A 22,077-nucleotide genomic window follows, 5' to 3' on the forward strand; every position below is an offset into this window, starting at 1 on the left:
AATCTGACCCAGAGGTCATGCTAGGAGCACTGCTATCAAATGAAGGCATTTTAAATACCAAGTCTCTTGGCAAAAATCTGCCATTTTAATGACATGAGGAAGAATGTAGGGTCTTACTAGGATAAGTCTGAGGTAAAGACAAAGATGCATCTACGTGTGTCCCCGTCCCCCAGCCTCTCCTCTGGGGTTAGGACAAGCTCTTTAGAGCAGAGCAACCAAAAGCACAGGCCTCACCAACCTTTGTTTCAATTCCTACTTTGATTTTTTCTTAGATGTGGAACTCTGGACAAGCTACTTCTCCAAATCTGTTCACTTGCCTACCTCTTGTTTGGATAGTACCCACATTCTATGAGTATTATCAAGACAATCTGTTAAAGCTCTGGGTGTGGAATGTTGTAAAATCTTATATATTCACCCTACCACCTCCCCTCTCAGCTGGCTGTGTCCTGGAGATGGTGGATTCTTTGAAGTTTTCCTGTGTAACCAGTAGTATTACTGGTTGTTCTGAGCCAAGTCCAGGAAGCTGCCCATGAACAGCACTGGGAGCATTGAGACTCATTGACAGAGTCACTTTTATTGAGAACTATCCTTTTAGAAACAAACCAAAAAAATAATTCTTTCACTGGATTGGTTTCTGTCACTTTGCAGTGAGGAGCCCAGAATGTGAGTGGCCCCTTATCCAAACCTATCAATGACCTTCTGTATCCACTTTTTCAGACGGAACACGTGTGTGTAGAAGCCATATTTCCCATTCCGGTCACAGCCTTCACCCCATGAGACGATGCCCATTTGATACCAGCGATTGTTAAAGGGGCTCTGAGAAAGAAAGACGAAGTTTCCAATAGTCAAATCCAAGGTAGTGTCCCTCCTCACCCAACCCTCCCGCTTCCTTTGAAATCTACCCACCAGCCCTGGCCTCAGAGAAGCTTACCTTCATGACAAAGGGTCCCCCACTGTCACCTTCACAAGCATCTCCTCGCTTCCCTTCATCTGGTTTATAACCTAGAGAGAGAACAGCAGGGCTCAGGAGCCACTCCCATTCAAGGGCTATAGCCTGTGAGGATCCCTTGTCCCCTTCCAGCACTCATCCTTGACCTCTTCAATTCCTTACCGCACACATCCAGTCCTTTAGCAAATCTCACTGGCTCTACCTTCAGCATATATCCCAAATCCAACTATGTCTCACCACTTCCACTCCTGGACCTCTCCCCTGAACCATACCAGTTTTCCCAGTTCTACTCTGCCCACCTATAATCCATTCTTCCTCTACACACACCAAACTGAGAATGATTTTTTTTTTAAAGGAAGTTAGACTTATAGGTAGCTGAGGATTATAGCTGTTCCCACTATCCTCAACAAACAACACAGAATGAGATGAACAACCACGACACAGCCTACACACACAAACCACACCTTCAACATAAATAGAACACTCATCCAAATTTCAAATTAATTCAGTATATTGAGTTGTATATCTAAATACTGAAAATTATGTAGGAATGAGATGGAAAATAGCTGCTTGATAGAAGACGCAGATGGAGTCAAATGGGGAATTTTATAAATAACCCTTAATCTACAAATAACTGGATGAAAACTAAATAGAACCATAGAAAGAGGCTATGTGAAAACAATACAAAGACCTGACAGGCACGGTGGTGCACGCCTGTAATCCCAGCAGCTCAGGAGGCCAAGGCAAGGAGGATCAAAGCCAGCCTCAGCAATTTAGTAAGGCTTGCTAAGCAACTCAGTAAGACCCTGTCTAATAAAAATACAAAATAGGGCTAGGGATGTAGCTCAGTGGTTGAGTGCCCCTGAGTTAAATCCCTGGTACCTAAAAAAAAAATGAATAAAAAGACCTGAGCCAACAGAATTCTCCACAGAATACAACTCCAAAACTGTAGCTGAATAAAATATCCTCAAACTTGTGCATGTGAAAAGAATCTTGAATCAGAAATCCAAAAAATCTAAATGGACAAAACAATGAGAAGAAATAAAAAGCAGAAAGTAATTGAAATGGAACTCAAGCCAAAAGAAGGCATTTGAGTTCCTAAGGGAGAACAATAAAACAATGGAACAGAAACAGTATTTCATTAATAATCCAAGAAAATTTCACAGAAATGAAGAACAAATTGAATGTACATAGTAAAAGGATCCAATGGGTACCTGGCAAAATTGACCCAAAATAATCAACTCTGAAACATCCAAACAAAACTGCAACGCTTCAGAGATGAAGTAAAAATCCTCAAGGCCTCCAAGCAAAAAGATTGAAAATTTTACAAGGGTGAAAGAATTACACTGGCATTAGACTTTTCAAAAACAACATGCAATTGGGCTCAGTGATGCACACCTGTAATCCCAGTGACTCAGAAGGCTGAGACAGGAGGATTGTGAGCTCAAAGCCAGCCTCAGTAACTTAGCAAGATCTTGTCTCAAAATAAAAAGGGCTGGAATAGGAATTGTAATGCATTCTACTGTAATATGTAAAAAAATTAAAATTTAAAAAATTTTAAAAACATAAGAGCTGGAGATGTGGCTCAGTGGTTAAGTACCCCTGGGTTCAATTCCCAGTACCAAAAAATTCAAAGAAGAATATTAACTTTGGGTTTTAGTTACAATAAAGTTGTCCTTTAATGCCAGGACTATGAAAAAAAAAAATGATTGTAAGCTTACGACTCAGGAAACTCCACACCCATAACCCTTCTTGAAGAATCTTCTGATGGCTAAGCTTCCTCCAACCAAGAGCTGAGTGGGATGGGTTGGGGCTGTAGCTCAGTGGTAGAGTGCTTGCCTTGCATGCGAGAGGACTGGGTTCGATACTCAGCACCACATAAAAAATGAATAAATAAAACAAAGATACTGTGTCCATATAAAATTAAAAAGAAAAAGATCTGAGTGGGATTCTTCAATAGGAGGATTAATTAACTGTTCTAACAAGTAGAAATAGTACAACTAAAAATATGAGAGGAAAGGAAAATAAGCTCATTGATTTCCGTACAGCCGGCAGATGGAATTTAAAGGCGTAATTGAAAATTTAAGAAAAAAAAGCCAGGCATGGTATTGTACACCTGTACTCCCAGCCTCTCAGGAGCTTCACGAGGAGGAAGCAAGAAAGGATGGCTTGAGCCCAGCCTGGATAACAGAGCAACATCCCATCCAAAAAAAAAAAAAAGGTCAGACATGGTGGCATACACCTGTAATCCCAGTGACTGGGGAAGTTGAGGCAGAAGGACCCCAAGCTCAAGGCCAGCCTCAGCAACTTAGCAAGACCCTGGCTCAAAATGAAAAATAAAAAGGGCTGGGATGTAGCTCAGTAGAAGAGCACCTTCTGAGTTCAATAACCACAACCAAAAGAAAAGAAAAACAAGGAATTAGGGCAGTTTGAAGTGGGATCCCAAAGACTATCACCAGAGCAAAATGTAATTTTTTTTTTTTTTTTGTACCAGGGATTGAACTTGGAGGCACTGAGCCACATCCCCAGACCTATGTTGTATTTTATTTAGAGACAGGGTATCACTGAGTTGCTTAGCACCATTTGCTGAGGCTGGCTTTGAACTTGAGATCCTCCTGCCTCAGCCTCCAGAAACTGCTGGGATTACAGGCATGTGCCACTGCACCCAGCTTAAACTTTCCTAAATATATAAAACTTTCAAATGCAAAGCTCACACATCATGACCTGGGGTTGTGGCTCAGCGGTAGAGCACTTGCCTAGCAAGTGCAAGGCCCTGGGTTTGATCCTCAGTACTACATAAAAATAAATAAAGGTATTGTGTCCAACTACAACTAAAATATAAATATTTTTTAAAAACACATCACATGGGGCTGGGGATGTGGCTCAAGCGGTAGCGCGCTCGCCTGGCATGCGTGCGGCCCGGGTTCGATCCTCAGCACCACATACAAAGATGTTGTGTCCGCCGAGAACTAAAAAATAAAAAAATTCTCTCTCTCTCTCTCTCTCTCTCTCTCTCTCTCTCTCTCTCTCTCTCTCTCTCTCCACTCTTTCTTTAAAAAAAAATAAAATAAAATAAAAACACATCACATGAAATATAATATACATAATAATTCTAAAATAATGAATTAATACTAACCCTATCAATCACATCAACAAATATGAATGGACTTAACTCATCTATTAAAGTTTTAATTTGACTCATAAAGTAAGAATCTGCTATTTATGAGACACATCTAAAACAATTCATAGAGGTTAAAAGTAAAGGGTTAGCAAAGAGTTATCAAAAAAAAGCAAGTGGGCTGGGGTCGTAGCTCAGTGGTAAAGAGCTTGCCTAGCATGGGTGAGGCCTTGGGTTTGATTCTCAGCACCACAAAAAAACAAATAAAATAAAGGTTAAATTCTTTAAAAAGAAAAGCAGGAACAGTGATCCTGAAACTGAAAATAATTTATTTTTTTTTAATATATTTTTTTGAATTTTTTAATATTTATTTACTGTTTTTAGTTTCCGGCGAACACAACATCTTTGTTTGTATGTGGTGCTGAGAATAGAACCCGGGCCGCAGGCATGCCAGGCAAGCGCGCTACCGATTGAGCCACATCCCCAGCCCACTGAAAATAATTTAAAGAATAATGTTAAAAGCTACAATCAAAATGAATAAGTAACAGTTATATATATCTGCACCAAATCATAAAGAAACCACATTTATAAAATAAAAACTATAGCATATGTAAAAGAGGCAGACAGAAATACATTAGTAATAGATTTTGGGGGCTGGGGTTATGGCTCAGTGGTACAGCACTCGCCTCGCATGTGAGAGACCTTGGGTTCAATCCTCAGCACCACATAAAAATAAACAAAATAAAGATATTGTGTCCATGTATAACTAAAAAAATTTTCAAAAAATTAAATAAATAAATAAATTTGGGGGGCTGGGGTTGTGGCTCAGTGGTAGAGATCACTTGCTGAGCATGTGTGAGGCACTGGGTTCAATTCTCAGCACCACATATAAATAAAAAAAAAAATAAAGATCCATTGACAACTAAAAAATGTATATAGGGGCTGGGGATGTGGCTCAAGTGGTAGCGCGATCGCCTGGCATGCGTGCAGCCCAGGTTCGATCCTCAGCACCACATACAAAAACAAAGATGTTGTGTCTGCCGAAAACTAAAAAATAAATATTGAAAAATTCTCTCTCTCTCTCTCTCTCTCTCTCTCTCTCTCTCTCTCTCTCTCTTTCTCTCAAATATAAATAAATAAATAAATAATGTATATAAAATAATAATTATTATAATAATAATAATAGCAAATAAATTTTCTATGGTGCTAGGGATCAAACCCAGAGTCTTGGTTATGTTAAACTCATAGTCAACCACTGATCTACAACCCCAGCTACAATAAGGGATTTTAATACAGCAAATGGTACAAAAGAGATTGAGTGAATTTAAGTAAGGCCATAAATTACCTAATAAGAAGTAATAAGGGCTGGGATTGTGGCTCAATGGTAAAGAGCTTGCTAGCATGGGTGAGGCTAAAAATAAATAAATAAATAAAATGAAGGTATTGTGTCCATTTACAACAACAACAACAACAAAAAAAAAAAAGACAGTAGCTTGGGAGGCTGAGGCAGGAGGATTGTGAGTTCAAGGTTAACCTTAGCAATTTAGTAAGGCCCTAAGCATTCAGTGAGACCCTGTCTCTAAATAAAATATAAAAAGGGCTGTGGTTAAGTGCCCCTGGGTTTAATCCCCATTTTTTAAAGAAGTAAGATACATTAGTGGATATTATATCAAACCTACACATGGATAATAGAGGACACACTTCTCAAGCACATATGTATCATATACAGAAATGGATCAAACATCATTCTCTCAAAAATTAAGTTCCAAAAAGTAGAATTATTACAAACAATACTCTCTTACCACAATGAAGTAAAACTAAAACTTATTAGCAAAATCAAAATACAGAAGGATCTTCTCATCTTGAAATTTATGTTTATTTTATTTTACTGTTCTGAGGATTGAACCCAGGTGTGTCCACCACTGAGCTATCTATCTCCCAGTTCTTTTTTACTTTTTGAGATATGGTCTCAGGAAATTCTGCCTCAGCCTCCCAAGCCACTAGGATTATAATCCTATGCCACCACATCTGGCTCCCGTCCTGAAATTTAAAAACCACCTTTAAACAACTCTTGGGTGAAAAGGGAATACAAACAATTTACTGAATTTTTTACAACAATGGCAACAACTAGAAGAAAATGAGTGGCCCTAATCAATAGATATGGAAGATAAAAAATAAATAAACCAGCCAGGCATGGTGGCATATGCCAGGAATCAGCTACTCAGGTGGCTGAGGCAGGAGGATCAGAAATTTCAGCCAACCTCAACAATTTAGCAAAACCCTTTCTCAAAATTTAAAAAAGAGGGGTGGGGTAGGAGTATACTCCATAGTAAAGCACCCTTGGGTTAAATCCCTAGTGACCAAATAAGAAACAAAAATTTATAAACCAAATTGTCAGTTCAAAAAGTCAGAAAGAAAACAACAAAGTAAACCAGAAGAAAGCACAGGAGATAAAAAATTTAAAATATTACCAAATAGGGGCTAGAATTGTAGCTTGGCCGTAGAGTGCTTGCCTTGTGTGTGTGAGGCATTGCGTTCAATTCCCAGCACCACATATAAATAAGAAAATAAAGGTCCTTCAATAACTAAAAAAAAAAATTTTTTAAATACTCTTTAAAGGGGCTGAGGCTGTGGCTCAGTGGTAGAGGGCTTGCCTAGCATGTGTGAAGCACTGGGTTCAATTCTCAGCACTACTTACAAATAAATGAGTAAAACAAAGGTCCATACACCTAAAAAATTTTTTTAATATTTTTTTAAAATAATCTTTAAAAAATATTACTGAATAGACAAATGATAGACTCATATGGAAAAGAAAAGAAAAACAATAGGCCTAATTATGGAACGAGTCAAATTCCTAGGTGTTATTTATTTGTTTTTGCAAAACTAGCAAACCACTAGCTAATTTACTCAAGAAAAATAAGGGAGAAAACACAAATATGTAAAAGTTACCAAGGAGGGAAAAAAAACACAAGGGAATGCACTGCAGCACTCAAGAAAGACAATAGCAGACTTGAACAAATGGAAAGACATTTCTTACCCTTGGATAGATATGACTGAAGATCAAAAGGATGTCAGTTTGCCCTAAATTAGTTTATAAATGTAACATATGTCAATATGCTTTTTTAATGGAACTAGAGAAGTTGATACTAAATTCATGTGAAAAACCAAACCTGAAAGAATTGCCAGGAAAACACTGGAAAAGAATAAGCAAGAGAGATGAGCCCTACTAGACACCCAACATATTCTAAAGCCTCTCCAGTTATAATAACCTGGAGGCTAAAGCAAAGCTCAGTAGTAGAGCATTTATTTGCCTCACATGGGTGAGGCCCAGGGTTCTATCCTCAGCAATGTCCCCCAAATGTGTTACTGGCTCAAAAAATAGACAACTGAACAATGTGTCCAAAAACATACTCAAGTACACATAAAAACCTAGAATGTGATGAAAGGGGCAAAAATGGAATTTTGAATGAATGGTGTAGGGATAGCTAGTTGGTATCTTAGCAAGATACTGTCTCAACATTAAAACATTTTTTAAAAAAAGGACTGGAAACATACTTTATATACAACCAGAGATATGAAAAACTGTGCTGCATATGTGTAATAAGTATTGTAATGCATTTCATGTCACTTATTTTTTAAAAAATCATTTAAAATTTTAAAAAAGAAAAGGACGGGAGATGTAACTCAGTGGTAAAATGCACCTGGGTTCAATCCCTAGCACCAAAATCCAGATTCAATTTCTTTTCTTTTGGTACTGGGATTGAACCCAGAGGCACTTTGCCATTGAGCTACATCCCCAGTCCTTTTTAGTTTTTATTTTGAGGCAGAGGCTCCCTACATTGCCCAGTTTGACCTTTATTGCAATCCACTTGCCTCAGTCTCCCAAATTGCTGGGATTACAGGCATGTGCCCCCATGTTTAGCTACATAAGATTTATTTTTTTAATTGCATGGCAAATGATTATAAATAATTTTTAAAAAACTGAAAAGCTGCAGAAAATATTTGTGATATATATCACAAATAAAGGCCTACTATCACAAGTTCATGAAGAAGTCTTTTTTTGTGTGTGGGGAGAGGCGAGGGTATCAGAGATTGAACTCAGGTGAACTCAACCACTGAGCCCCATCCCCAGCCCTATTTTGTATTTTATTCAGAGACAGGGTCTCACTGCGTTGCTTAGCCTTGGTTTTGCTGCTGGCTTTGAACTTGCGATCCTCCTACATCAGCTTTCCGAGCTGCTGGAATTACAGGCATGCACCACTGTGCCCACAGAAGTCTTAAAAATTGATGGGAAAATACCAAAAAATGGGCTAAAAATCAAGAAAAAACAATTCACAAAAATTATCTGAAAATGATCATTAAGCATATGAAAAGGTGTTTGACTTCTTTTTCAATTAGAAAAGGCAAATTAAAACTATGAGGAGATGTTCTCTCTCACCTCTCAGGTTTGTGAAAATGAGAAAGTATGGCATTCTGTTGGCAACGCTGTGGGGAATGGGCATTTTCATACACCGTAGATGGCAATGCAAGTTGGTACAGCCCATGTGGAAAGAAATTTGGAAATACCTAACAATACCTAAAATACCTAACATGAGTTCACCTCTTGACCTAACATCACCACTTCTAGAAATACTGGAAGACACACCTCCAAGGATCCAAAAATAGATGTGCACAAGATTATTCACCATAGCATTGTTTGTAACTGCAAACTACTGGAAATACTCTAAATGTCCATTCCTGGGAAACTGTTGAATAATCTATGGCATACCCATATAATGGAGTACTATGTAATTCTTTAACCAATATGGAATGCTTTTCCAGGATACACTCATTATATGGAAAAAGTGAAATACAAAGATTTTCTATACTGTGTTATGCTGTGTGTAATATAAGAGGAAATAAGAAAATGTGTCTGTTCATTGGTGCAAAAAGAAATACAGAAACAACAAGCCACAAACAAATGAGATTGGTTAATTACAGGAAGAGGATGGAAATGTGGTTGGAAGGCAGGGGGATGGGGAGAGAATAGAAGGAAGCAGAAGTGTCACCTCTAAAGTGTACAGTACCTGTCTCTTTTATGATCACTTGAACATTTCACGTACTTTAAAAGTAAATACAACAAAGATGGAGGAGGTAATATTGAACACAACCAGAAATGAATAAGTCTAATGGTATTTAAAATAAATAATACAGAGAAATGTGGGGAAGAATCAACCCAACTCAGTTACTTTTGGACTGAGTATTTTCACTGTGTACTCTTAGGGAAGCAATGGTTAAGAAATATTGAATTCTGTTAACAGGATTTTCACAGGGTCACGCATGAGGGAGTCTCAGTGTGCTCTGGTATTGATCAAATAAATAAACACATCATGAATAATGGGAGTCAGGTATTTCACTGTCAAGAATTACAAATATGGAAAGGGAGAAGCTAAAATGCATCTTGTGGTATTACTTTGGAATTGGAGGTCACAGTATGAATTCTTGATTTCTGATTAGACAGCTATAAAAATGGATATGGATGTTGTTACAGGTGTTGTACACATATGATTATTCAGCTCTCTCCATGTAGAAAGGTGCCTAGAAGAATGACACCCCAGTAGCAATGTGCACAATAGCCCCTGCATCTTGGTTTCTAAATACCACTCTCTATTGGAAGGGTTACTTGGAGAAATGACTGTGATTCAAGAATGCAGTCATTCTTCTGTGCATCTTGTTGTGCCAGAAAGTAAGGAAGTACTCAAAGAATGACAGGAAGCAGGGCTGGGGTTGTGGCTCAGTGGTAGAGCACTTGCCTAGCATGTGTGAGGCACTGGGTTCAATTCTCAGCACCACATACCAATAAATAAATAAATAAAATTTAAAAATTAATCAACAACTAATAAAAACATTAAAAAAAAAAAAAAGAATGACAGGAAGCAGGACAAAGTGATCCATTCCTATAATCCCAGCAATTTGGAAGGCTGAGGCAAGAGGATAGCAAGTTCAAGGCCACCCTCAACAACTTGTCTCAAATTTACAAAGAAGCAAAAGAGCTGGAGGTGTAGTTCCTTGGTTTCAATCTCTAATACTGCAGGAGGAGAGAGAAGAACTAAGGCACTAAGGAAAGTGCCCACCCTCTTCCTGCACTCCTCTCCCACCTCATCTCCTGATGCTTTGCTGGGTTTACTATACTCCAGCCCACAGACCTCCTTGGCACTCCTCAGACTTGCCATGCATTCTCCCAACTCAGGGCCTTTGCACCTGCTGCCCCCTCAGCCTGACATGTGCTTTCCCCTCAACATGCCTCGGTTACTCCTCTGCTTCTTCCTGTTTCTGCAAACATCATCTTCTAAGGCTTTCTCCAACCCTCTCTGCCCACTCTATTTACAAGCACGATTACCTTTGTCATCCTCACTTGCTCCCTTAATCTGCCTTATTTTTCTTCATAGCACTTACAGGGACTGATGTTCTAGATCTGTTCATCGACATTCTCTCCTAGGAAGGAAGCTGTCTCAGGAAACAGGTATCCTCTGTGTGGGTCCCTGTTGTGTACCCTTGAGCACCCCCTGGAGCAGAGCAGGCGCTCGATAAATATTTGCTGAATGATTGAATGAATGGCTTTTCCCCACTCATGACCTCTCATTGCTGAGCTCGTGTGTACTGAACACTGAACTGGTGGCTGTCCCCATGTCAGATGCTTTATGTACACTCTTTCATTTGGCCCTCTCACAACCTTATGGCATGAACATTTTATCTCCATTTTACAGAGAAAGAAACTGAGCCTCCAAGAGGTTCGGCTCTTGGCTTATAAGTGACTGGAGCCAGAACCCCAAGTATGTGTCCATAACTTGTCTCAAGCTACCAGTGTGAGTCCCTGCTGTCCCCAGGCCTGTGAAGCACAAACTTGCCAGCGCAGAACATGTTGTCCGTAATGCGGATCCGCGTGGAGGCCTTGCAGATGGGCCGCTCCACGATGGGCAGATTGACCACCTGCAGGACACTGGGCTGCACCTCACTGACGGTGGTCGTCCATGTCTCCTTCAGATTGCCCCAGCCTGTGACCCGCCCTTTATATCCAGCCTGGAGCAAGCTTGGGGAAAGAGAAAAGGACCTGGTAAGACCAACCCTCCAGCAGCCTCTGGAACCCAACCCCACTCCTAGAGACCAGAATCTAAACCTCCAGCACAGGAAAGAACTTGCATTTCCTCCCTGAGACTGAGGCCTGGCAAGGAGGAAGGAACAGCAGCCAGGCCACACCTCATCAGCCCACCAGAAATCCAGCCGATGCCCCCGCAGGTCTGGCTGCCCCACCTGGCTGCCGTCTGCTTGTCGGGCAAGCATACGGGGTGAATGTGGTCGCTGAAGGTGATGGGCTTCTTGAGCTTCAGCAGGGCGATGTCCCGGTCCAGGTTCTCCCGCCAGTTGTACCTGGGGTGGATGTAGATCTTCTCCAGCATGGATATCTTTTCAATGTTCCGCTCGTACCTGCACACGCGCCAACAGAGACCCGGAGAGACCATGGACTCACCCAAGTGAGAGGCAGCGGTTCCCCCAAAAAGTAAACTGCCTGTCCTCAGGGTCTGGGAGGCAGGGTGATCACAGGGCCACCAGGGAGGGGACAGAGCTAGTTCCTGTCTTGATAGCCTCCTGGAAGCTTCCTCCCAGCCCTAAACCCACACAGGGCTCTGGGGTCAGGCAGGCCAGGAGCCAAGGACAGAAGCACAGGCCATGCACCCTGTTCACACAGTCACTATCTGAAGAGACTCCAACCAGGGCCATGTCCTGGTGTCTGGAATAGAGTGGGGGACAGACCAGGGTTTCACTCTTTGACCCCAGCTCCAAGCCTCCATCAGGACATGGCCCATTGGGCCTTTCCGGTGGGGACAGCTAGGATGTCATATTGTGGGAAGGAACACATTTCCCACATACCCCGGAGCTACCAGGGTCCTCACAGGCATCCTGGAGGACACAGACCACTGCCAGACACACATAGGTCACTGGCTCTGTACCTGGTGCGGGAGTGCTTGCCAATGCGCACCAGAAGGTCATTCTCAGTGAAATTCTTGTCCCAGGGTGGGTACAGAAGGCAGTGAGCAGCTGTGAGGACCCAGCGGTCACTGATGAGGCTGGCCCCACACAACAGCTCCTGGGGACTCTTCCGGAAGAGCATCACCTGCCTGGTAAGGGGAGCAGGAGGCATTAGGACCCGGGGCACTGCCCTTCACCAGCCCTAAAAGTAGAAAGAAGTCCCAACTGAAACCTAGCTGGACAGAGCTGCCTCCTGGGCTAGGCTCCCAACTTGACCTGGGGGACTGGAGGGACTAGAGTCCCCACGTGATGCTAGGGCTGCTTCCTGCTTTTTGCAACCCTTCCCAGCCTCCTTCAGGGCAGAGTCTGCACCGCTTAGCACAGCTCTGGAGCCAGGAGAACTGGAGTCGAGTGCTGCAGCGAGCCTGGGGTGGGGCATTTGGGCTCTCTGGGCCTCAGCTCCGCCATCTGCTTTGGACAATTAATAGAACCAATCTCATACGTTGCTGTGTGGATAAGAGATCACGGGTGCTAATGTCATCTGGGAAGCCCAAGCCTCTGGGCAGAGGGATCCTGCAAAGACTGAGGGGTGGGGACCAGCAGCAGCCCACCCGCTGGAGTGACTGATAGTGCACGGCTCCAGGACTCACCAAGGTGCGATGCCAACTTCAGCGTCCCAGCCCTCTACGATGCGCCCATCGATGTAAGAATCCAAAAGCTCATCTTCAGTTTTGTCCTTCACTGTCTTCTTCTCGAACAGAGGCCGCAGCCCGCAGTCTGCAGAGCAAACCAGGTGGTGAGGGGCTAATCGTGGGTACCAGCCCCAGCGCGACACAGACACCCATGGATGCCTCACCTGCCTCCCCGCTGCCAAAGGTCTTCTCATCAAAGAAGGTCTGGAACTCCTCCTTGGTGGTGCGTCCTCCTATGGTCCCGTCCCCATCCTCGCTCAGTGCATCCCCTGGCCCCTCTTCCACGGCCTCCTCTGTAGGGACCCCAGCACTGGCTAGGGCTGGGGTAGGGCACTCCTCACCCATGCCCTAGATCCCCACATACCCCAGCCAACCGTGGAAGACATTGGTGCTGAGGTTAAGAGCACACACACACACCTGGGTCACTAGGCAACTGCCTCAGTGCCTCAATGTGCTGGTCTGTGAAATGGGAATAGGACCTACACCCTGGGTTTCTGTGAGGCTATGATGAAGACTCTGGTGTGGCTAAGGGGCAGCACCTGTTCTTGTTAGTCTCCCCCAGCTTTGTCCTCTGCATCTCAAGACCCCTACCCTGCCTGCTCACCACAATAGTTGAGGTCGCAGTACTCAAAGTCACCAGCCTGCCCAGCCACGTAGCACCAGGCACCTTCCTCATCCCCATCTGGGTTGCGGCAGAAGTTTTCCACCAGCTTCACCTCTGGGCTAAAATCCTGGTCCTTGCTCAGGGCCTTGGCCTGCGGGCTGGACCAGAACAGGCAGGGAGACCCGTGCGTTGTCACTGCCAGTTTCCCTTCGTACTGCCGGCCTCGCTCAGGGACACACTGCTCCGATGAGGGTGACAGGTTCCCCCTGGAGCCTCCAGAGCGGGGAGTCATCTCCACAGTGAAGCGCTCCTCACCTGGTGGGAAGGAGACAGGTGCAGAGTGGGTGGACCATACATGGAGCCCGGCAGGCTAGGGTTAGCTGACGTCTGTCTGTCTGACCTCAGCTGGCCTCTTCAGCTTCAGTTCCCTGCTTTCCCCCAGTACTAGTGCTTTTGCAGGGTTGTTGAGAGGATTAAACAAAATGTCCAGCATAAGCATCAGACAAGCCGGAGATCTGTAACCAGCTTCATCGTCCAGGGCGTGTTGTGATTTTCTAATTTTTTTATTTTGCAGCACTGGGGACTGAACCGGAGGGTGTTCCACCATGGAGTCACATCCCCAGTTCTTTTTATTTTTTACTTTGAGACAGAGTCTTGCTAAATTGCTCAGGCTGCTTTCAACAGACTGGCTTTTCCTGCCTTGGTCTCTCCACAGTCACTAGGATTATAGGCTATGTGACACTGACACTGTACCTGGCTTGAATATCTGTAATTTATTGGTAGTGACTTCATGGAGTCCCCCCCCCCTTTTTTTTTCTGGTGGCACTAGGGATTGAACCAGGGCCACTCTGCCCTTTTTCTATTTTTTGATTTTGAGATAGGACCTCACTAATTTTCCCAGGCTGAGATGGAACTTGCAACTCTCCCTGGGATTACAGGGGTGCACCACTGCTTGGTACCAGGGATTAAACCCAGGGATGCTTAACCACTTAGCCACATCCCCAGCCCTTTTTAGTTTTTATTTTGATACTGGGTCTTGCTAAGTTGCTTAGGGCTTCGCTAAATTGCTGAAGCTGGCTTTGAACTAACTATCCTCCTGCCTCAACCTCCCAAACCACTAGGATTACAGGCCTGCACCACCACACCCAGCTTGGGTTCTGTATTCTTATAGGGCATGGCAGGAAAGATTGGTGGAGTCTACTAGGAATGCCTGTGTGGTTTCGGCGTGCCTGCAACCCATTTCTCATCAGTGTGTATGGGGGAAGGTGGATAAGAGTAGTTGTTTTTGGTTAAGGTGATTGGTATCTTGCTTTAAGACCAGACCCAGAAGGAAGCTATGAGTCCAAGAGGGATTCAGAAAGAACAAAACCCAGAAACCCACGTTCCCTGGATTGAATCGCTGTTCTGAATTCTTTATCCCTGCCTGCGGCCACATCATTTCCCTGTGATTTTAGAGGTAGCCAGTATTTTACGCCTTGAGTTGCCCTTGATCATGTGACTTGCTTCAGCCAGTAGAACTTGGGTGGGACTGACTGCCCATTCTGGCCTAGGCCTTAAGACATTAAAAACATTCTGCCGTCACTGGGGGGAAGAGCTGCCCCCGGGAATTGCTGGCACGCAGCCTCAGCCCCAGCATGAGCATGAGGGAGCAGCTCTGGGGCCAGAGCAGCTGGGAGCCAGGCTCAGCTGGACCCATCATTTGGAGCAGAGCCAAGCCCAGCCTACATCCATTGACATCAGACACACTAGCGAGTGCAGCTGAGACCAGCAGAGCCACCCCAGCCCAGCCTGGTCACGTAAGAAGGACATGCTGGTTGTGTGTGCCCCTGAGCTACTGCAGCTGCTGTTTTGCAGCGTTACTGTGGCTATAGCTAAGCCACACACCATGGGAAGAGAGAACAACAGACTCTTGCAGGCCTGAGCTGTCTAAGGCTTGCTCTGTGTTGCTCAGCAAAGGGTTTGGGGACTGAAATGGTCAGGGAGGGCTTCCTGGAAGAGAATGCCTTGCGGGAGAGAAAGCAGGTTCCGAATGTGCCAGAGCCTGGATGAGAAGGCAGCCAACACCCGAGAGAGAAGTCGGCTCGCCCAGGTCTCCCCACCTCCTGACTGACAGGCACATTCAGTTTTGAATGACTAACTTCAGTGGTAAAGGTAGCCAGGGTCTTGTTGCCCATTCCGGGCTGTCAGACCCCTGGACGATCCCTGGGCCTCGGTCACCGACTGCCTGATTGCCCCAGCTTACCACAAACGGGGACGCTGCACTCTTCCCTCCGCACCGTGGGGTCTGTGGTATAGCACCAGGGCCCTGTGGTGCTGCCGTCCGGGTTGCGGCAGAAATTCTCCTGCAGTTCAGCCCCAGGATGGGTGGTGGAGTTGATGCTGGAATAGGAGATTGCTCAGCAGGAGCCATGCCTGCCCCTGGTCCTCACTCCCCGTTCTCAGCCCACCACTCACTCAGGTTTATGTGGGTAGCGACTCTTCCACAGCTGACACTCAATGCCTGACCGGGTGACGTTCACATGTCCTCGGTAGTTCATGCCCAGATCCTTGGCACAGTTACCTGCAAGGAGACCCCAGCCTGGGTCAGCTGAATCCAGAGGATCTGTCCCCTTCTCTCCTGGCAAAACTCTGTCTGTCCACCCTCCCCAAGCTCCCTCTGGCCCACTCTTCTTAGCCCACAACATCCCTGCTCAGCAACTCCTGTGCACACAACAGTTCTCTATCCCATTTAACAGCTGTCACCAGATAGTCACTGAGTGCTCACTACATGAGAACCATGTGACAGGTACCATGCCAGGTACTGAGGACCTAGCAATAAGTAAGACAGTCACAGTCAAGGTAGGTGCCTGTCTCCATGGAGCTTCTGTTCATTGGCTCCTTGTGGCCAGTAAAACGAAAAAGTGAACAAGGTCCTTCTAATTGGGCTCCGGTCTCTCCCCCTGTCATCTTAGTTGCTCATGCTTCAGGGCCTTTGCACATGATACTTCCTCTGAGGGCATGTTTCCTGGTTTCACCAGGGCATCCCTCTAGGTCAGATAAACCCTACTTCTTCTCGGAAGCAGTCCCTGATTCTGCTATCAAACAGATGTGCTTCTCGTGTGTGTGTGTGTGTGTGTAAGTGTTGTACCAGGGATTGAACCCAGGAGCACTCAACCACTGATCCACATCCCCAGTGCTCTTTATTTTTTGAGACAGGGCCTCGGCTAAGTTGCTTAGGGCCTTGCTAAATTGCTGAGGCTGGCTTTGAACTCACGATCCTCCTACCTCAGCCCCCTGAGCTGCTGGGATAACAGGCGTGTACCACTGCTGCCAGTTTCTCATGTGTTTTCTTGGTACCTGGAGTAGAACTTTTCTAGAGATCATGTTCATGTTTTGTATTTTGTTTTTCTATAAGATCGGGAGGTCCTTGAAGGCAGGGACTGTATTCAATTTTCTTAAAATTCCCAGCACCTGACACACTGCCTGGAGCCTACCAAAATGTTTATTAAGTTATTTAACAATTGAAACTATGGCTAGTGATAGGAGTTCCATGTCATGGGACCTATTGTCACAATGAAGATGTGTTTGGAACACTTGAGGAGCAGGGAGGGTCCCTGAAGGCTCAGAGAAGGTGGAGGCCTTTGAACTAGTATTGAAATAGGGGCTTTCAGTGGGCTGTGAACGGTGACACTATAATTAAGGACCAAGAAGTAGGAACATCCTGACATGCTTCCAGAAGTGCTTGTAGTCAGAGTAGCAGGAGGTTTGGGTTCACATTTGGTACAGCAGGAAGTCTAGAAAGGGAAGTTAAGGGCAGAGCCTGCAAAGTTTGCCAGGCTAAGACACCTGTGTTTTTTTTCTGTGAGGGTAATGGGGAGCCACTGAAGGTTGTAGAGAGTATGTGACATTATCAGAGCTGTGACTCAGGTAGACAGAAGGTCCAGTCAGGCAAACAAGAATAAGGGTCTAAAAATTAATTATCCATTCACTCCTTTGTTCCTCCAACATGAATCACCTGCTGACTCTCAGAGATCCACATGCAAATACACATCCTTGACGACAGGGACTTCAATGTCAGGGCCACACTCCCCACCTGCTCTCCTCCTCTTCCAGGTGGCCCTGGCAGATCCTGCCCCCACCCTGTCGCTCCTCACCTTCCATACACTCCATGAAGTTGGCTCTAGGTTTCCTCACTGGCTCACAAGCTGGAAAAGATCAGGAACACCTTTGGGATCGGGGCAGGGACAGGACGGGCTGGAGTGAAAGCGGTGGGATGACAGGGATAGCAGCCGACTAAGAGAGGGATGGGGGGTGGGCATGCTCCAGGAGGTTCTAGGGGCAGGGCGTTCTCTGGCCGTAGCCCCCGCCTCCCTTCCTGCACTCACCTGTGTACTTGGCCCAGAACACATCCTGAAAAACAAGGGCTGGGATGAGACTCTGGCAGGATGGAGTTTGTCTCCCTCAGCCTATCACACAGGGGCGGGAGGTGCGGGGCCAAGTCTCCTACTTTTGCTTCCAAAAGGAGAAGAGTGTGTGAGGAGAGAGGAGTCCCCGGCACACACCCCACCGTGGGCTGGGGGAGAGGGACACGCAGGGCCCCCCGTTGGGAAGGGCTGCCCAGAGCTCCAGGTGCACGAGACCCCAGCCCGGGCTCCTGGCCTCACCAGTTCCCGGCCAAGGGTGGCGCAGAGGGCAGAAGAGCTTCCACCAGGATCAGGCACCCCCAAGAGCCCAGCGTAGGCACATAGGAGGCCCTGGATGTCAGGGAGCCTCAGCAGGACTTGACCGTGACACATCCCCGGTGGAGGGGCCTCCCAAGAGCCACTGAGGCTACCCATCTTGCAGCTCTCAACGAGGAGGGCTGACCTGCTCCCCTGCTGCGGCACAGAGCTCCTCCTGGGAGCAGCCCAGGCTCACCGTGGCGCTGGTGGACTCCAGGGCCTCGAAGGCCTCCTCGTAGCTGCACTGCTCCTCCACGCACTCCCGCTCCAGGTTGCCCTTGCGCAGCTCCTCCAGGAAGCCACTGTTGGCCCGCCGGACCCGCTGGAGCAGCGACAGTGCTTGCTGAGGGGCCAGGAACACTGCAGTAGGAGGGTCGTGGGACGGTGGCCTCAAAGAGCTCGGCTGTCCTGGCCATTTTTGTGGGGGCAGGAAGCAAGCCTGGCCTGCCCTGCCCTGCTGGCTTCCAAGAGGGGGTTTCTGGGATGCCGAGTCCCTGCAGGCTGCTGACACAGCTTCCCAGCTCCCCTCCTCTAACTGGTGCCCCTTGCCCACTCCCCCACCACGGCTGGGAGAAGCAGTGGCCGGCCTGCCAGCCCCGAGCACCTGCCCGCTTCCTTAAGCGGGACACTCTACCTGAGACCCACCCCAGGCCTGCCTGGGCTCTCTGCTGAGCCCGTGGACCCACACCATAGCCCCTACCCTGCCCCAGCTTCCCAGTGCCCCCTTACCATCCTGGCTGTGCACAAGGATAACCAGGGCAGCCAGGGCCAGGCAGCCAGATAGCCCCAGGCCTCGGACGTGCGCCATAGTGCGTCAGCTCCTGGGACTCTGAGGGATTGTCCTGACCCCTCTCGGTTAATGTTGAACCAACATGAAGAAATGTGTGGAAAGGGAGAGGTCAGCGGGTCAGGGCCATGGGGACAAGTAGACAGATAGTCCTCTGGTCCACCCCCACCACTGGGGAGGACAGGTCTTCCTGGGACCAGGGACAGGTTTCTGAGAGGAAGTCACAAAGGTAAGTTGATAGCCCATGCCCCTCCTCCCTCCCTGAGACATGGGTGAAAGTGTCAGTGGGGCCACCAGACCTTCCTGAGGTTCCTTCCTATCCTAACAAATAGTGACGGGCACTTCAGCCTCTGTGGGCTGAGTTTCCCTATCTGTACAATGGGAATCATACTTTTGTTGTCAGAACTAAGGGAGATTATGAATGTAAGCCCATGAAATACAGAAAGTGCTTAATAATCTGTAGGTCTACACATGCAAATCAACGAGGAGGTTATGTAATCATAGTGCGCAGGTATAAGGAATGGAGACAGGGGTGTGGCAGGATGGAAGCTGGCCCCTTGCCCTTGGATGACCTGGGGTAGGGACAGCTAACATTGGCCCCAGCCCATTTCTCCTTTTTCCTGGCTAGGGTGCTGTGGAGGAGTGTTTGTGTGGGACAGTTGCCTGTCTGGGAGGAGGAGCTGTGCCCAGGGCCTCTTGGGCCTTCCATGTATCATCTTCTCCCATCTCCTGCCTTAGGACGAGCCAGTCCAAATCCCTGGGTCTCCAGGGCAGGACCCTTCTCTTCCACCTGTCTGCCCTGTGCCAGGCTAGGGAGGCTTCTGGGCCCAGCCTGTGCCTGTCCCTCCCCCATTTCCTATTTGCAAAGTAAATATTAGTCCTGGGTCTAAGTAGAACAGAGGGACAAAGAGCAGGAACACAGAGAAGCCCAGGTGCTTGACTTGCCTTGCCTGTCTCCAGGCCTGGCTGTTCAGGGTCATATACAGCCTGGGAAGAAAGAGACCTGGGGACCAGGACTCCCACAAACCAGCTTAATTCCTCAGTAGACTTCTTCCTATATATTTTCATATATATTTGTAAATTTGTAAATTCATATGTATTTGAAATTTACATGTATAAATTTATATATACATTTACATAAATTTATGTAAATTTCTAATACATATGAATTTACAAATTTCAAAATAGTGTTGCATGCCTATAGTATCAGCTACTTGGGAGGCTGAGGTGAGAGGATAACTTGAGTTTACAAGCTTGAGACCAGCCTAGGCAACGTAGCAAGATATCATCTCAAACAAAACAAAACAAAAAAACTGGGCAAGAGGCTGAGGCAGGAGGATCACAAGTTTGAGGCCAGTCTCAGCAACTTTGCAAGGTCCTAAACAACTTAGTGAGATCCTGTCTCAAAATAAAAACATAAAAAGAGCTGGGGATGTAACTCAGAGGTAAAGTGACCCTGGGTTCAATACCCAGTACAAAAAAATGTCTCTCTCACACACACACACACAAACATATATATAAATTTCAAATTATATGTAGTTTTATTTTATGTATTTTTAAATTTTTGAGCCACTGTGTCTGGCCCAAAATTATATATACAAGCTAGGGATGTGGCTCAGTGGTAGAACACTTTCCTAACATGTGCAAAGCCCTGGGTTCAATCCCAGTACTGACAATAAAAAAATCATGTACAAACTTGTGTAACCAGTTCCCAGTTGGCTCTTTCATGTCACCACACAGCTGTCCCTCCTAAGATAACAACTGTTCTAACTGCAATCAGCAGAGATCAGTTTTGCCTGTTCTTGACCTTGATATACATGGAAACTCAGCATGTATTTGTTTATGTCTGCCTTTTCTACTTCCACCTGTCTTGAGATTCCCCCATGATGTGTGCATCACAGGCTGGTTCCCTTTGTTGCTCTGTGGTCTCTCATTGCATGAGTGTGGCACATTTGGTTTATTTCTTCACCTGCTGATAAGCATTTCAGTGAATTTCTAGTTTGGGGCTACTATGAACCACACTCCTATGAATATTCTTGAACATGTCTTTTGGTGCAAATAAACTTTAGTTTTACTGGGTATATGCCCAGGAGGTATTTGCTGGGTCATAAGGTAGGCATATGATTTACTTAAGTCTCTAGGACAAAAGACTGTCGGGGGTGGGGCGACACCATCAGTCTTAGCTGTGCAGATGACAACCTGGGAACTATTTGGTTGAGCCAACAGTTGTCATGGACAAGATGCCAGGACCTGTATTCTTCAGAATGAAGTTTCCATAAGCCAACTTCTCCCTCTAAATTTGCTGCCAGTGCTATTATGATATATAAATTCATCAGCCTGACACACAAACCCAGGAATAAATCTGGGAAAGCAGAAATCCTTATAACCAGATCTCATTTTTCTAGTAGTTAGAGAACTGAAGTTTTCTGCTGGGAACATTGTCTTCAAACAGCTTGCTGACGATATGGGCCAAGAACTTACCCATCAGCCAGGCGTGATAGCGCATGCCTATAATCCTTGCAGCTATGGAGGCTGAGGCAGGAGGATCTCAAGTTCAAAGCCAGCCTCAGCAAAACTGAGGTGCTAAGCAACTCAGTAAGACCCTGTCTCTAAATAAAACACAAAATAGGGCTGGGGATGTGGCTCAGTGGTTGAGTGCCCATGAGTTCAATCCCTGGTACAAAAAAAAAACAAAAAAAAAAAAACCTTCATCCTAGTGTGAGGAGGGGAGGACTTGGGATGTGGTTAGGTCATGAGGGTGGAGACCTCTGAATGGGATTAGCACCTTGATAAGAAAAGGCAAGAGAGGGATCCTCTCTGTCCTCCATCATGTGAGGACACAATGACAGGATAGCCATCTGTGAATCCTCACTAGACACTGAATCTGGGGCTCCTTGGCCTTGACTTCTAGCCTCCAGAACTGTGAGAAATCAACACTTGTTGCTTAAGCCACCAGTCTATGGTAATTCGTTAAGGCAGCCTGAGCGTGCCACATACTCGCCAAACTTGTAACTCCAAATAAGAGTCTGCAAAGAGGCCAATAGGTCCTACTGAAGTATCTCAACAGCAGCCTTCCGAGGTGGATATTGTTATAGTTCCGATTTGTCAGATGATAAAATCAGAGCATGAACTTCCAAACCAGTGCTCTCTTTCAAGCTGGAATGGCTGTCAGGCTTGTGAAGTTCTGATAGCAAGAGAACAAGGAGCAGTCATCAGCTCC

At 45.9% G+C, this 22,077-nt stretch overlaps 1 protein-coding gene across 1 annotated transcript; it reads right to left on the reverse strand.

Moving 5' to 3' along the window:
• Nucleotides 1–576: 576 nt before the first annotated feature.
• Nucleotides 577–19,915, reverse strand: F2 (coagulation factor II, thrombin). The gene is made up of 14 exons (XM_027936555.2): nt 18,800–19,915; nt 18,267–18,430; nt 17,735–17,759; nt 17,504–17,554; nt 15,825–15,930; nt 15,613–15,749; nt 13,371–13,685; nt 12,931–13,059; nt 12,725–12,851; nt 12,056–12,223; nt 11,358–11,531; nt 10,955–11,136; nt 932–1,002; nt 577–816 (listed from the first exon to the last, which is right to left on the reverse strand). The coding sequence occupies exons 1-14, from the start codon at nt 18,876–18,878 to the stop codon at nt 676–678; spliced, it is 1,869 nt and encodes a 622-aa protein (XP_027792356.2). The 5' UTR covers nt 18,879–19,915; the 3' UTR covers nt 577–675.
• Between the last annotated feature and the right edge of the window lie 2,162 nt (nt 19,916–22,077).

This window comes from Marmota flaviventris, chromosome 9 (genome assembly GCF_047511675.1).
Source record: "Marmota flaviventris isolate mMarFla1 chromosome 9, mMarFla1.hap1, whole genome shotgun sequence".
NCBI classification, from domain to species: domain Eukaryota; kingdom Metazoa; phylum Chordata; class Mammalia; order Rodentia; family Sciuridae; genus Marmota; species Marmota flaviventris.

Bases quoted from the DNA above. Each gene is read 5' to 3' on its own strand.
- F2 (XM_027936555.2), bottom strand. From the start codon at position 18,878: ATGGCGCACGTCCGAGGCCTGGGGCTATCTGGCTGCCTGGCCCTGGCT. The intron at 15,750-15,824 runs GTGAGTGGTGGG...CTCCTATTCCAG, and splicing joins CGCTACCCACATAAACCTGA to CATCAACTCCACCACCCATC. The intron at 11,532-12,055 runs GTACAGAGCCAG...GCGCGTGTGCAG, and splicing joins GGCAAGCACTCCCGCACCAG to GTACGAGCGGAACATTGAAA.